Source organism: Pieris napi, chromosome 8, assembly GCF_905475465.1.
Source record: "Pieris napi chromosome 8, ilPieNapi1.2, whole genome shotgun sequence".
In the NCBI taxonomy this organism is placed as follows: Eukaryota; Metazoa; Arthropoda; class Insecta; order Lepidoptera; family Pieridae; genus Pieris; species Pieris napi.
Window position 1 is genome coordinate 250,462 of NC_062241.1, and position 15,815 is coordinate 266,276.

The 15,815-nt window shown below is 34.7% G+C and overlaps 1 protein-coding gene across 7 annotated transcripts in view; it reads right to left on the bottom strand.

Moving 5' to 3' along the window:
* Nucleotides 1-15,815, bottom strand: part of LOC125051568 (brain tumor protein) — a 260,881-nt gene that overhangs the window by 15,484 nt on the left and 229,582 nt on the right. For 4 of the 7 annotated variants that reach the window (XM_047651982.1, XM_047651980.1, XM_047651981.1 and 1 more), the window contains one exon: nt 3,003-3,057. The exons of the other annotated variants lie outside the window; for them this stretch is intronic. In XM_047651982.1, coding sequence (XP_047507938.1) covers nt 3,003-3,013 — 11 coding nt within the window. In that variant the 5' untranslated portion in view covers nt 3,014-3,057. The remainder of the gene's footprint in view (nt 1-3,002; nt 3,058-15,815) is intronic. 7 annotated transcript variants of the gene reach the window in all.

A 15,815-nucleotide genomic window follows, 5' to 3' on the forward strand; every position in this document is an offset into this window, starting at 1 on the left:
GCGTCAGGCGGAATTGCCATTATTACGTGTACTAATTCGCAATCGTTAGTTACTTTTAAAAATAACTAGCGATAAGCTAAAACTTAGCTAAAAAGTATGTGCCCTAAGCGAACACGTTCACTCTATGGGGCATTTCACAGATAAAATAAAAAGCACAATATTATATAATAGAATTATTCATCTCGTCGCGCAAAGTTAAGCTGTAAATTACATATTCATACGGAGTAATCTTGTGGGGAAGTTCGCATTCACAAAAACCGCTGGCATTAAGATAAGACGTGTGCCATAAACGCCTTCTGTCAAAACGCGGTCGGATATGGGAACCGATGTTCTTATTATCCTTAAGTATATTCCCCGGTACGAAAATTCATATTTTAAAGACACTCTAAAAACATTACTTTGTCTTCTTGTATTAGGAATTCCCACGAAAATTAATGACACCACGGACGGCATCGTAAGAGCTCAACCAGTTATCATAGTTAGCACTAAAAGCTTTATCATGTTTACTGAAACAGTCACACATTTTATTTTATGTGTAAATGTGAATGCAAAAAGGACTACGTGCCCAATGCCAGGTTGGACACATCTGTGCGACGTGTTTCACTGATAATTCGAAGCCCTTCGTAAGCCTGAACACATCAAACAGTTCAATGCAGACAATAATTAGAGCTTACAACAAAATTTATGAATTTTGTTGTAATAATAAGGTACTTACTTTAATTATTACAATTAAAGTACAAAACGGTTGATCAACACGTTCAAAGTATACTATGGAACTAATTTCTCGAATAAATACTTCAAAAAAATTGTCATCGAAAATCATCCCCTTTGATAATTAAGTCGACTCCCCTTATTTTTTATAATTTAATGAAAACTTCCCTCCAATCAAATGAGCTCCGGTTTTCTCTATGAAAAATCTGTTACAACAATATTCCTTTGACGTCGCTTAATCTTTAATATTGAATGGCGAAATTTGAAACTTGTTCAATAAGTGTCGTAATGCAAATCTGCCCAAGTAAATAAATAATGTATGAAACTCAGAGTTTAGCATAATTCCCTGACACGGTATTAAAACTTAGTCCGGGTCATATCTTACTGTCAAAGTTAAATAAATCTCCCTTCTTGCTTTTATATTATTTGATGATCCATCAAAACAGTGACAGTTATTTTATTTAAATCGCAGTTACCAAATCACTTTTTGATACTATAATATTTCTGTCGGGCTTTCCAGTCACCTAAATAGACAAGTGCCATAAAGTTGTAGCGTGACTCACGTTTCGGAAACAATATTAATATAGAAAACACTATTTGTTGGTCACGTGACAAGAGCGTTTTAGCTTTGCATACAAATTGGTCGGCATCATAGAACAATCATGATTGTTTATTAAATTATGAAGTTTTGATGACAAATCCTACTATAATGACATAATGTTTAATCATACTGCATGACTATAGCATTCTGTAAAGGAACGAATAGTTGCTCTCGATGGATAATTTCATTTTAGACAAGTACCTGATATTCTCTCCAACCAGAAGCAATAGTTTCAACCAGAGTCGAATAGAATACCACCAACCTAACCGCTTTGAGCCATTCAGGCAGTATAATTGGTAAATGAACCAGAAAATAATATCAGATCCGATCTGGAATGATTGAAATTTCTATTCAAAAGGTTCATATATGGGTATATATACAAATCGAAATTCGGCGGACGGTTAGTCCAACACATCGTGGTGAATAATCAGTATTCATTACATAGAGATCGAGTCAATAGAGACCCGGATTGATAGACCCTTGGATCCTAATGCAATACACAAGATCTATTTGAACGGGTACCACTTCATGCATTTTAAAGCAAGCCTATATCATCAATTGAACGATTGAAACTGTTTACTCAGTGTGTAAAGCAGTTTGGAATTATTGAGGCGGTTCAATAATGCTTTCACGTTAGCAGTTACTCAATCATGCGATGTGCTTCAGACAAAAGAATTATTCAGTTTCAGATTCAAGACATTACTTGAGTGTGAGAGGTTGCCAGTCTTTGCAGACTTCGTCAAGTGTCAAGTTTAGTCATGGGCCATTCCACAGTAATGAGTAAATTTGCGGCATGTACCCACCCTTAATTAAGCCCTCCCTTGTCTTGGTCTATCCGCGCTGTTAATTCGTTAACGAATCAGACAATGTCGAATTCAAAATGTTTATTATCCAATTAGTACGTATTTGCTTTGATTTACTTCGCTCTACAAACACTTTGATCTCGAATTGACTGAATAAAATTAACTAATCAATGGTAAATTTTAAAGGGACAAATAATTGGATTGATAGTACATTAATTGGGAACACAAAATCAATTTCGACGTAAACAGCTTTAAATTATGATAGACCTGTGATATTTTAGTCGGTTCTGTTTAACGTTTAATTACTGTTAAAGATTTATCTTTATATTTACCATGTCATATTACTTTTATCTCGTTTTAGATATTTCAACGTGAACGTAGTGTGCGCGAAAACTTCAGTCTGAAAATGTATATTAAAGCGTCGCGCATTGGAACAACAATAAAGCAACTTTATTTGTCTTGATAAGCTTGAATAGATGTAATTCAGAAATGAATATTCCAAGTGGAAATAGGCTTAAAAGGGTTCTGTAACGAGTCACAGAATAAATCAGAAGATAAAGAATTATACATTTTGTATTCCAATCCGAGAAATGTTTTCAAAGTCGTTTTAATAAATTATTTTCTATAGCGGATAATCTGAGTTGCCGTTTGTTTCTAGTTTAAATACATTTTGCAAGTTGAATATTAAATTATAGTATAAAAGTTGGCTATGGGAAGCTAAGCATGTCGGTAAACGAAGGAGATTATAAATTCGAACAAGGCCATTCATAATCGTAAATAATAAGTAGGAATTTAAAGATAATTAAAGTATATGGGTATGTAATATGTAAGCGTTGTATACTGTCAGGCACCTTATACCGACAGCGTCAATTGTAATTGAGACTTACTCGTAAATCATTCTTCAACATTTGGATATTGTGTTCTCCGAGTCGCGATACTCACCTGAAACAAACAATTAATAATAATAAGTACTTGAATGACAAGGTTATACGGTTTTAAGGACTGTCACGTCACTTTTTTTTAAATTAAGAACTTGTCCTGGAAAAGTCAATAGCTGTCATAATTTAAAAAAAAACATCGAGCATACTTGCTCCTCCGCGTCTCTTTGGCAGGTTATCAGTAAAAGGCTAATAAAAACGCGGAACACTCGAGACTTTGAAGTACTCATTAAAGGACGGCGGGGGAAATTAATAGAGCCGAAAGAAACCAGTGTGAGAATTAGGGCTGACGACGCGAGGAAAATATGACATGAATAGCGTTGTAATTAAACTTAATGTTTTGTTTTAATCACTTTCTTAATTACAAATACTTGTTTTATTTAATATAATATATATTTATAAGGAATAAATATTACTATCTCGATTTTAGGTGCTATACTAGGGTCACGCACAGATTGCGATGAATGTAATTTATTGTAACGTAAAATCCATTATCAAAAGATTGTTTGGATTTTTCCTAAACGCCTAAACACGGGAGTCACACGTCTTAATGACCTGCATTGACACATGATTAACTGTTTCAACCCTAATACGTGCGAGCGAGACAGTTTCCGTAACAGCCAATATCCGTTCGATCAGCTGTGCGCGGAAACAGCTGGGATCGAGCGTCGGTTATTCCTTTTTTAAAATCGACTGACATTTTTTTGGACATCGATTTCATTCGAATCGTTATTCGAATGATGTACATCAGCTGTGTTGGTTTACACGAAATTAATTGGCGCAGCTGTATTCTGTAAATTGCCGTGGCTCTATGGAGTATTGTTTCAACTTTTTTTCACGCTTAGACAATTTGTCTGCGGAACAGATGTGGACTTTTGGGTCGGCGCAATGCGCTTTGAGAATATTCTACATTTGTTCTATTTTATCTTGAATAATAATCGATGAGATGTCACTATTATGTCGTTGGGGAAAATATTACTCCCTTATCGAAGCATGTTACATATACTATGTTTAACAAATGAGTGTGCATTAGTTAACACAACTGCGACATACATTATCGGGCACATTTGCATAATTCATGTTACTGCATTGTTACATGTTTAATGAACAAAAAACCTGCTGCTTACCCACTACGCAATTTACGACGTACAAGTCGCACACGAGCGTTGTTCTTACTGAAGTCCAACAACTTTATGTAAAGACTCGCATATCACAGTATTATAAACCTTTTAAATCTATTTGTTATTTTTTTTTGCTCCCAATGTAATACTATAGAATTACACATATACAATTTTACTGAGGAAGGTAAAGTAATAGTTTAATTGCTTCTAATTATAATAAGACATTTGAATAATAGTTTGATACAAGGGATTGTGTGGCCTATTTTAATTAATCCATCATATGTACCACTTACAGGGCTAATAATGGAATTATTTAATTATTTTTCACCGATTGAAAAGTAAATAAAATCAAATAGTACAGTCAGTAGTGAGATTAGTTGAGTAGTCATAACTCGGGTTGAACAAAAACTTAAAAGCGATATGAACAAGCTGTAAAGTTAGAATTTCGTGTAAGCATGAAACGTTTTCAATGCGGCTCTGCCGTAATAGTTCTGGTTATAGTTACTGCGGAGTTTTTGGTTCAAATAAAACGATAAAAGCCTGAACCGTGTTCTATTTATCGCCCTTTATTTATATAGATTAAGACCAAGTCAAATTTAATTCTAGGCTTATGATGAGGAAAACTATTTGAAGAAGTTGGAAGATACTACGAGTCTCGTGATTCATAATGTCTCTGCAACTAGGCCTCCTTCGGTGGGTTAACTCACCACCAACTATTAAGCATCTTGAGACTGAAGATTGCTCGATTATAGTAGATAATGGTTAAACATCATGAGAATGAGATACAAAAACGTTGATAATAAAAAAAGGATTTAGAAAATAGCGAATTGCTGAAGAGGATAAATTAATAATCTTTTAATATTTATATTAAACTAAATTGACGCGCACGTCTTAAGGGTGGAGAGTTCAACCGAAATTGCCAATGTAAACAGGCCAAGTAGTTATGCCACAGATTTACTTTGGCATTCCATAACTAATAATTATGAACTATGAAGGCAGTAATGGTATTGTTCTAAAAACTTTTCCAATATTTCACCTTTAAAGTTTCAGTGAGCACGCGACGGAAGCACGCGGCTAGTGTAATATTATGGATTTAAAAAAAATGTGATTCCGTCACGAAAATATTAAGTTTTAGTAGACATTTAAATAATCAGTTCCGTTGTGTCTGTATTACAAAAATGGTCGTATTATGTATGTGAATTAAAATCAAAACTGCTCCGAATTTCGTTCCCAACATTTCGGGAAAACATTTAGAGGTACAGCGAAATTTCCGAAGGTATAATCCCTTTGTGTGACAGATGTAAAATGAATTTAAATTCAGAACGCTCCCGAACAATACTTGGAAATTTAAAACTCGTGGAAACTGGAGCTATTTATCATACCACCAAATTGAAAAGTCGCTTCGTCTCTCGGACCTACAAGATCATTTAGTCTGTTTTCTGCGTTAAGTTCGAAATTCGATGCGCGGAACAGATTAATTAACTTTTAATTGTTGTCTGTAATAGGAATAAAGGTAAGCAGCCTATTATATGTTTAAATTGAATATGGCCGGGGTAAATTCTATCTACAATATATAGATCTATGGTGAGCTCTTCTCTAAAGCGCCGCGCTGTCCTATCAGCTATGAATTTCTAAATTCTTCGAAGTTGTGGCGTTGTTTAAAATAGGATTAATTACCATTGTTTCAAGAAAATGGAAAACTTTCCTAACGCAAGAGATTTTTCGTTGAATATTTCATTATAACTTAGCAAAATATTACACGGAACAAAAGATTTTAAAAGCAAAGCTGTATTTGATATCCTAAAAGCTATAACTGCTGCTGTTAAACCGCACCTATACAAGAGGCATTAAATAAAACTATTCGTTTGCGAGTACTTTTTAAATCAAAAGTAAATTACGTAGCTTCATCAACCGAAATTACAAAGTCAACTCAACAGAGTTCTAAAAATTTTACAACCCCAACTAAAAATTACTCCCGACCTGTGCCAGGGAAGCATTCCCTAGTGCCAGGCCAAAACGAACTTTATTATTAATACCGCATACGACAGACTGAGGGGCAGGTTAATTACTAGTCGCGTATATTCCTCGTGATTACTCGATGTTATGACACTGTAGCTGTGTCGGAGCGCAATGTTGGTGCACTTTGAATTTTGGTCGCGCGTTGTTTTAAGTTTAATAAGAGTACTAGTAATCAAGCAATTAAAAGATTATACAAGTTTCTAATTGTATCTATGATACAACAGACATGTTCAGAGATGTTGTACTGTTCATCTGCTGAACGGCGCCTTTTCTTTGTAACGAAAGAGCTACATGTTAATGTTTCCTAAATGGTACATTTACCCCACATCAGCTCAGGTGGAATTGCAAGATATTAACGTCCTAGGTTTTATGGCCCGGCTCGGGGCGAAACTGTCTGTTCTAGTCAAATTAGTTTCAGTTTATTGCTTCTGTAATAGCGCAGTGACGAGAATCATGTAATGCTCCGTAGTTTGAATTATTGAAGAAAATCGAGCGATCTGTCGATTCAACCAGTTTAGCGATCAGTTGATCAACAAAATATTGATACGCAAAATTGAGACATAACTAAAATTCACTAATGATACTGGGCGTAAATGACATTATGAAATAATTCATCACCTGTCAAAATGACCTTAATATGCATTGATTCCTTAATTGAATATCTCACCGGTCAAACTGAACAATCGAGCTGATTCGATACTCCATCAATCTCGACTAGTTTGTTTGTATTGTCTGTGACTCCGACACTATGAGGCTAAAGGTTATTCTGGAGATACGCAATTGACGATGTGACTAAATTCGATCGCAGCAATAGTTTAGTTAAGCCGGTCAACAAAATGTATTGATGAACGAAATAAAAAGTGGAGTAAAATGCGGCAGTTGACCGATGATTATTTTCTCATTATTAAAATTAAATGTATTGAAATATATTTTTTATAAGAGAACAAATTTTAGACTATGTTCCACTTTCACAAGCTTATTAAACGCGATATCGCAAAGCTATAAAGTACCAATACGTTTGTAAGAGAAAATAAATTTTGATATTTTAGTATCTGCACTTTTGGACCGAGTTTAACATCGATGCCGACGAGCTTCCGCCGTACGTGCTCCACATAAAGAATTTCGAGGCACTCACGCGGGTTTCGTTTTTTTAAAGGACCATTTTTTTAATGTAAGCCCGCATGAACATGACGTATAGCTTCTAAAGGAATTCATTAGCTTTTTTCTATGTTTCAAATGTCTTTGTGGGATAGAAAAAAGGCTCCGAAGTCGTGACTGTAACCGATTAATAAATAATGCATTTTTTGAACGATTGATGATGTGTTAAAGGGGACTCGTACAAATTAAGCTTTTAGCTTTTTTAAAGCATAATTTACATAACAATTTACAAACAACGAAGAAGTCAATAGATATAAGCAATAATTTATTGCCAGAGTAAATATTGTAAAGGTTATCTAACATTACAACAAATTTAAAAGCAATAACCCTCTAGCACGTCTGAAACGTCACAGCCTCTGGATCGTTTACGTTCTGTACTTAAATGCAGGTGTTCAGCCATTTCGGATATCGCCCATGTGTGTGCTAATGGTATTGTGTTCAACTTTTCAATTTATTACTTTCGCCTTTAAAGGATATTTACGAGCGATTTGTCGTCTGTGTAGATTAGTATTATGTTGACTTATATGTATAATTAGCTCCCAAATATACCACCATGAATAAAGATATTTGTGATTCGAGTATAAACTAGAAACATTAAAAGTTAAACCAATTGAAACTAACCGGCAGTTAAATGTATCACGTTAAACTTGGGACGACCAATTGGGAAATTGAACTTCTAGTGATAATATAAATTTAATCGTTTCCACTTAAAAAGCTTTAACTATTGCAATAAGCGCACTGCATCAATTCGTTGTTTTTTATAATATACGAACCAGCTTAGTTTAGCAAAATAGCATTATTATGGGAACATAGCGTGCTTCATAGTAATCCGAGATCGTTTTTAAACTCTCAAAAGCTCAGGCAATTTCAATTTTACCAAAAATGTGTGAACAGGCAATTTAATTTCGCGCGGATAGGTAGGAATAAACAAGGCCATTTTTCAGACTTACCCAAATAGCATTTTAGTACATATTGCGCTTTATGCGGACATAAATTTGTGTCGGACGGTGCTTTTAAAACTACACCACTATTGCACATCGTAAAATCCGGCGAATGATACATTAACTGATTAAATCGAGGCAGGGTTGACATCGCTATATTCAAAAAACCTTCTGTTCCTTCTTTCGAAATTACGCGATTTTAAACGCATTTATCACAGGAGTTTTTATAGAGAGGCAATTAACATCTTTGTTTACTAAAGGTGCATAGCTGTAGAATTTATAAGTGAAAGCAAACTCAAACCCCGGCAAATAAATCCACCAGAATATTTTTATTTAAAGGAAATTTCTAAATAAAACCGACGAGGAAAATACGCTCAAATTGTTAGCGGCCCCGAAGGAATACTGGGCTAGGCTGATAGGTTCTGACCTATTATTCCATTATCACTGCATAGTAGTAGCAGTCATTGTAATTTAAAAATGTCACGTAATTTTTGAGAATGTCTTCGTATAGCAAACCTTGCAATAAGATGTGTTTGAGATGAAATGTCGTAAAAGAACACATTTAAAGCAAACATCGACAAAAATAAATGAGATTTCATAATAGGGATCGAACATGAATGTAAGCTAAATCGAATCAAAACCTGAGTCTTGAGATGAATGATAACATCGCGATTGTATTTAAGAATTCTCAAACCATACAAAGAAAACACTTAACGAGGTGAAAGATTTCAGCTTTGTGATAATTCATCAACAATCGTATAGACGTGTTCAATCAATCATCGCCGATCATCAATCAAACGTTCAACAAGTAAAAACAATGGCGCGACAGCCCTAGTTGAACAAAGCGTCTGTTTTATCTGTGTAGTGTAGACGGATATTTATGTATGCTATAGTTACGTGCGTAACGAAGCGTGTAGTGGATGATGATTATGCATGTGTGCGTGCTAGGGCTGGCAGATGCGAGTTCGCAGGCAGCTGTTCGACCCCTGAAGCTTGGAGCATTGTCGGGCACGAGCTTGCTTTCACTGAATTATAGGTTATTATTATTATTATTGATATTTTTATAAGTGTTACAGTTGCAATCGCGTGTCCCCGCGGCGACATACCGGTCGTAATGAATGGTTATTGCTTGATGTTGTGCTTTTGTTACAAATGTTTGGCATACAGTGATTTAATGTTTTATTATGAAATTAGATTTCTCTTAAATATTTAAACAAGTATACAACAGCTTCAGTTCATTATGGGAAGGTATTATCTTAATATCGTGAAACATCCCGGTAATTCGTTAAACCCTTAGCAAACTCCTTAGCTTGATACAATGTAGGGTAAACAGATATAAATTTTATTAATGCACCCACTCAGTCTCGCGTCGTGTCTCCAGACCAAAATTAACTTTGGTACCGTGTATGAGATATTACACCATTCGCGGAAGATTACCATTTATGTAACCAAATGTGGGAAACCTTTATATTAACATATTATAATTAATTTTGTTTACGCGTTAATAAAATAAAAAAATATAAACGTTATATGCGTAACCTATTAAAACAGTTTGCAATGGGAATGATACCGTGTACACAGGGACCCACGAAACATAGCCATGAGTATGTAGACTGAAGGGCGTCAAAGTACGGACGCTCCCCTCACTATTGAGTTACAATCGATATCCGAAATGGATGGACGCTAAATCAACACGGACAACGCCATCAAATACATCTAAATTGATTTATGACAACTATTTTGGGAAAAATATTGCAGAAAAATTGTTTACATTCGACAAATACATAAGCTATTTGTTTATTAAACGTACAAAATCTTAATTTAAATAAGACTTAAATTGCCCCAAAATTCGTCTAAAAAGCGTCAGAAGCAAAGTTTTATAATTTCCCTTTTATTGAATATATATCGAGAGAGACCAGAATTGTCCGAGTTACGTAAGCAGTCATAATCGAAACGGGACGTTGTTAACGTAAATGAGACGTTTTCCGAAACCAATCACCGTTTAGTAGATTCGTAACGGCTGGTAAACATGAAAATCCTTTATAAGCACCCTGTTCGACCCTATTACACCCAAGCTTCATGTATTATACTTATTTACTTTGGAAATTGGTTAAATTGCGTGTTAAGTTGAGTTTGAAATATGATATTTTCCAAATATTTTCAATAAGTATGCTAGCCACGTTTTTCATTTTAACAAAATTTAGGTAAATTATAGGTTGCCAACGATGAAAATCTCATCATAAAATCATAAAGATATTTCCTAGATGTGCCATACAAACATATTATAACAAATAAACGTATAGAAAAATATGTTGTATTGACGTTTCAACCACTCGCTTTACAATATTTTCATATCACAATAACGTCAAATAGAAATCTTTCCTCAATCGATCTCTATACGTCAAATAAGACGCTTGTTATTGAGTCGGTTTTCAGTTTGAAATGCAGATATTTCGAGATGTTCAGATACAGAATTGATTTAAAAATTGTATTATGTTATCAGACAATAATTTTTATATTTCATTTTAGTAACCGGGCTATACCAAACAAAAATAACTCCTTATGTCAATGAAAATAATAGCAGTTATTGTAGATTACTAACATTTTTGTATTTTTTCGTAGAAAGCTCTTAATTGCTACGAAGAATGACAGTACAATATGAGGCGTAGTATTAACGTAGGCATTGCTACGAACTGTTACGGAAACGCTACGAGAACGCATAAGGTACGTATTTTGACTGTTTTATGAATACGACGTAATTTATATAAATGTGATAATCGTAATATGTAATAATTTGTGTCCCTAATATCTCTACGCATCGTGCGTGTTAGAAAAAGCTAAAACAAATACTTTCCAAATAAAGAACATAATATCTACACAAAGGTGACTATATACATTTTGTCACCTCATCAACAAACAAACAAAAGAAATTACAACGTGTACCACCTATCAATTAACCTGGGCTTAATTTGAAACGCGGCAAATGTTAAATGGCGCGAAACAAATTGTATAATTCCCTTTTACGTCCGCCATTTTGAATCACGAGCTGTCATATTTCCCGCCGTTTTTGACATTTTAATTCGCGGTTTCGGCATTAAGATTTGTCGCCGCTTCTGGCTTCCAATATCAACGGTGTTTTTACTAGACTTTACTTAAATAGAAATTATCAGAATTATTTGAAGGACTACTCTACTAATAGAACATGCAACCTGTCACATAGTTAAACAGTTTTCAGTATTCAACTTCTGAAGCCACCAATTTGCGTCATTTACAAATATATAAGTATTCTTACAGCGTTAAAAGACGTATTAATTTAAATGAGTTTAGCTCTGACCGGTCACCCTTCGTAAGTTTTTCGCTGAGTCAGTCATTATATCGGCCGATTACAAAATGTTTCGTTTCGTTCGGGTTGTTGCTCTTTCTAGTGGAACGGGTGACTCATTGTTATAAATTTGAGTATCCCTTTTTCCTACATTTCATGGAGTCCGAATTATGACATAATTTTCCAGACTGAAATATTAACTGTACGTGACGTCAGCCGGTAAATTCATGAGGTCTTTTATACGAGAGCAGCAGAAGTTTGAAAGAGGTTTGCTCTTTTATAAATTTTAACACACTATTATTTGCATTATTAAACCATCTCCTTTTAAGTTTATTTCATGTTATTTACACTGTGTGTGCATCCTATTCAATGCAGCTTAACAGATTCGTATGCAAATTGAAGCACAAAAGCTGCAACCGTCCCTTATGTATTGGACTAGTAAACAAAGGTATTATTAATTGCAGTTTAAGCTTCAGGGGTTGAAAAAGGATTAGTCATTCAATATCACCCCAAATGCAGCTGTGTAGATATTGATCTCTTTCACTCGTTTTTAGTTTAGGCGCGTGTGAGTAAGAGGTCCGTCGGTCCACCCTTCGCCGAGAATGTACGCCACGCGCCAGAGGGACACTAATAATAATGAAACAGTACAATTGAACTCGGAATTAAGTAACATCGGTCACGAGATTAATAATAATACCTCGACAAATAAAAAAGCATAGTCTTTGTGTATGAAATGAATTGATGTGATGTATTAAAGATAAAATAATGGTAACCAAATGTTAATAAAAAATGCAATCATTTTTGTCTCATTATATTTATAGCTTTGTATATTTTAAAGGGGCAAGCGCTTGGTTATTTAATTTTGGTCGTAACAAGTATAGAAATATAGTAATGAGGTTCTATCACATAAGTGCAAAGCAGTTGACACGTCACTAGTTCCGCTCCAAAAAGTTAAACAGCCGCGGTTTACGTCCTAATTAACAATAATAATTAATTCATAATTTAATCCGTTCACAAAGCGAACACTAACATATAACAATACACGGGGATTATGGCATTATATGATGAGCTCAATTATAAATGCCACTATTTACTATAAACTATGTTTTGTCATTACTTAGTTGAATAATTTCGTGGTTTCACTACGGATTAACCTATTTTTCATTTCGACTTTTACCACGAGAACTCCAGCTATAACAGCGGAATAAAAAGGAAACACAGAGAGAAGGTTGTATGAAACAAAACCGAAAAGCAAAAAACATGAATAGAATATAATTTTTTTGAAAAAAAAAAAAATAATATGAACGCTTAGATAAATATAGGGTTGCCAGCTGACAATATTTCCAAACCATAAATTTTGCCTAACGCGAGAATTTGATATAGCGATGGAAAGAAGCCCCTTAGTCATAAATAAACTACCTCAGCCCGTGAATAGAAAGGATAAAAAGATTTCGCGTATTATCGCCGAGGACATTAATTTTCTGTCTACTCAAATTGTTCTCCTTTCTCGCGGCCTCAACTAAGGGGGCAGCGATTCCCAGTTGTTGGCATTATTCACTTTGACGTGACCGAGTATTTTGTTTTAAACAAAATATAGTCTAATCGAAAATATTTATGACATTAGAATAACTTTACATGGACGTTGAAATTAGTGACTTCTACTACTAAAAGTTGATTCAATATGATAATCGATAGTTACTTGATCCAAACATTTTTCGCATTCACGCCATCCAGAGAGCTGTGAAGTGAGAACCCTTTTAGCCGGCCTGAGTATATATTGAATACTAAACGTACGACCGTCTTAGGAAAATCTGATTTATGTTTTAATAAATTTATATACATTTTCATACAACTTTGTCACTGGAGCCTTCTATTTCGGTATAAAGCATGATTTTTGGAATGTCTTTAGCTACCCATGTGGGATCGGAAAGACCCCATTTAGAGTGGATTTGTTACATCCCCCGGCTTATGGCTCTGAACTTAAGCCTTTTTTATTGTTTCTGGTGTATTTTTCTTTTTAGTTTTATATAACTAAGAGTTCGTTCCTTTGAGAAACTAAATATTTGTTTATGTAATAAAGTTGATATTATTTACAAAATATATTATTGGTCAAAACTGAAATTGATAGGATTTTCAAACGGACCTAAAATCATTAGAAGTATGAATAAAAGGAATAAGAAATCGGTGCAGTTCAATTAGCGGAATGCGGAACCGTTTAAAGGTTAGCCGAGATAAAAAACTACGGAACCTTAATTGGAGACGCCCGAGGCGGATTTTTCCTTTCCGAATCGCTTCAATTAAAAACGGATATTTTATTGTTTAAACAATATACAATAATATATTAGTGAAAATTTGAAAGTATTGTTTTGGAAATTGGCACTAAACATGGGGTATTGATATCTGGCAAAATGCCAACAAAATGGAAGTTAGATAAGTTCTTTTTCCATGACTAAATAAAACAGGGTTTTCTTTGTGCCAATTCATTGACCAACTATTAATTATTCAGGGTTAGACGTCTAATTAATAGTTAATAAATAACTCGTACTGAGCACACCTTGCTTTTTTCTATAGTTCCACGGAATGTATAATACAGTGTTTTTCATGAAAATTTGCACGTTAATACTTCCAATAAAGCTGGAAAAAGACCGCCAAAGCTTTCCAATAAGTTGGCAATTCCGGCCGAATTCAATTTGTTTGATAAAAAATGTGTCCCAACGCCGTGCGATTGTTTGTGAACATCGCTCGTCATTTCCTTATTTGTTTTCGTCCGACTTTATCTCTTCATTCCCTCCTTTAGGGAATCGAAGATCGTGTTATTTTAATCTCGAAAAATCATAAATTATTCGTCTTGCGTAACTAGCTTTGTCTTCACACGTAGCTTCGACTGTCGTTTTTAAAAGTGCACAATTGTACAATAGAACCGGTGACAAAACGGTATTCGCATTATGTCGTCGTGTTCAACATTTCTTTCTTAACGTTGGCTGACAAATTCTTGTTATAAAAGCGGAGAAATTCAAAGTAAATTCGAATCTCTCACACAATAAACTCCTGAATACAATGTTACTTATCTGAGGAGGTCCGTTGGCAAACAAATTGTACGCTGTCATCGTATTTCTTGAAATATAAAATTGGAAAGCTTTGAGGAGCGATGGCGTAATTTGTCTTTGCGCACTTTGACAGGCGCCGCTCGTTACGAGTCAAATTGTTTCATTCGGTCCTAGAACCGCCTCAAAACTAATTAATCACGTGCGAAATTAAATTGGTTTAACGACACTAAAATTGATACGTTTTCATAGAGACAAATAAAAAAAATATAGAAAACCATTCGTGTGGCAAAAACTATGCCACGGTCCGTTACAAACAATCTGACGTTTTCACAAAAATCGGGATACAACAATTTGACCACAGCACGTCGGTCGTCGAGCGGTTAAACAATAGTTTGAAACGACGTGCCTCCAACCTGTTGAGTGTGACCCACATTCGGCTCTAGATTTTATCTAATCTAGCTTTAATTTGTTCGCTAAACCGACGGAGGGTTCACCTGCGATAAAAGTGGTTTATTGGTGAAGTGGTGCGATATTGCTAAGTGATGACCAAAGCACTAAGAGCATTTCCATGTGATATTACGTTCTATGTAAGTTTTGAAATATACGTATACTTTTAAGTGATTTAAATTCAGATTGTGAAAAAAAAAAGCGTTGAGAACCTTTAAAACAGCCCGTTTGAATAAGTAAAGTGTTCCCACGGGTCACTATCTTTTTAACATCAAACATCAATCAACTAAGATGACAAACATAAGTTGTACAATCATAATAAAACGGACGCTAGGGTCCTGTATTGTTTTATTAGAGAAACCTATAAATATTCTCGTCTCGTATTGGTATAGGAAAATGAAAAACAAATAAAAACTCCCTTTCAATCCGATAATAAACAAACAAATATTTTACATCTGTGGAATAATAACTATCCGATACACATCCCGTATGTAAAAACATTACGCGTAACGTCGTAAAAATCGTCGTAACCGACTACCTATTGGCATTCAATGTACCGTCCCGGCCGTTATTCGATTTGCCCTTCACCCCACCTGTGCCGCTACATGTAAAATATTAGACATTTATGGTCTAGGGAGATGGAAGAAGCGTGTCTTAATGCTCTTATAAATGATTTAAACAATAATAAAACAGACGCACATCGCGTT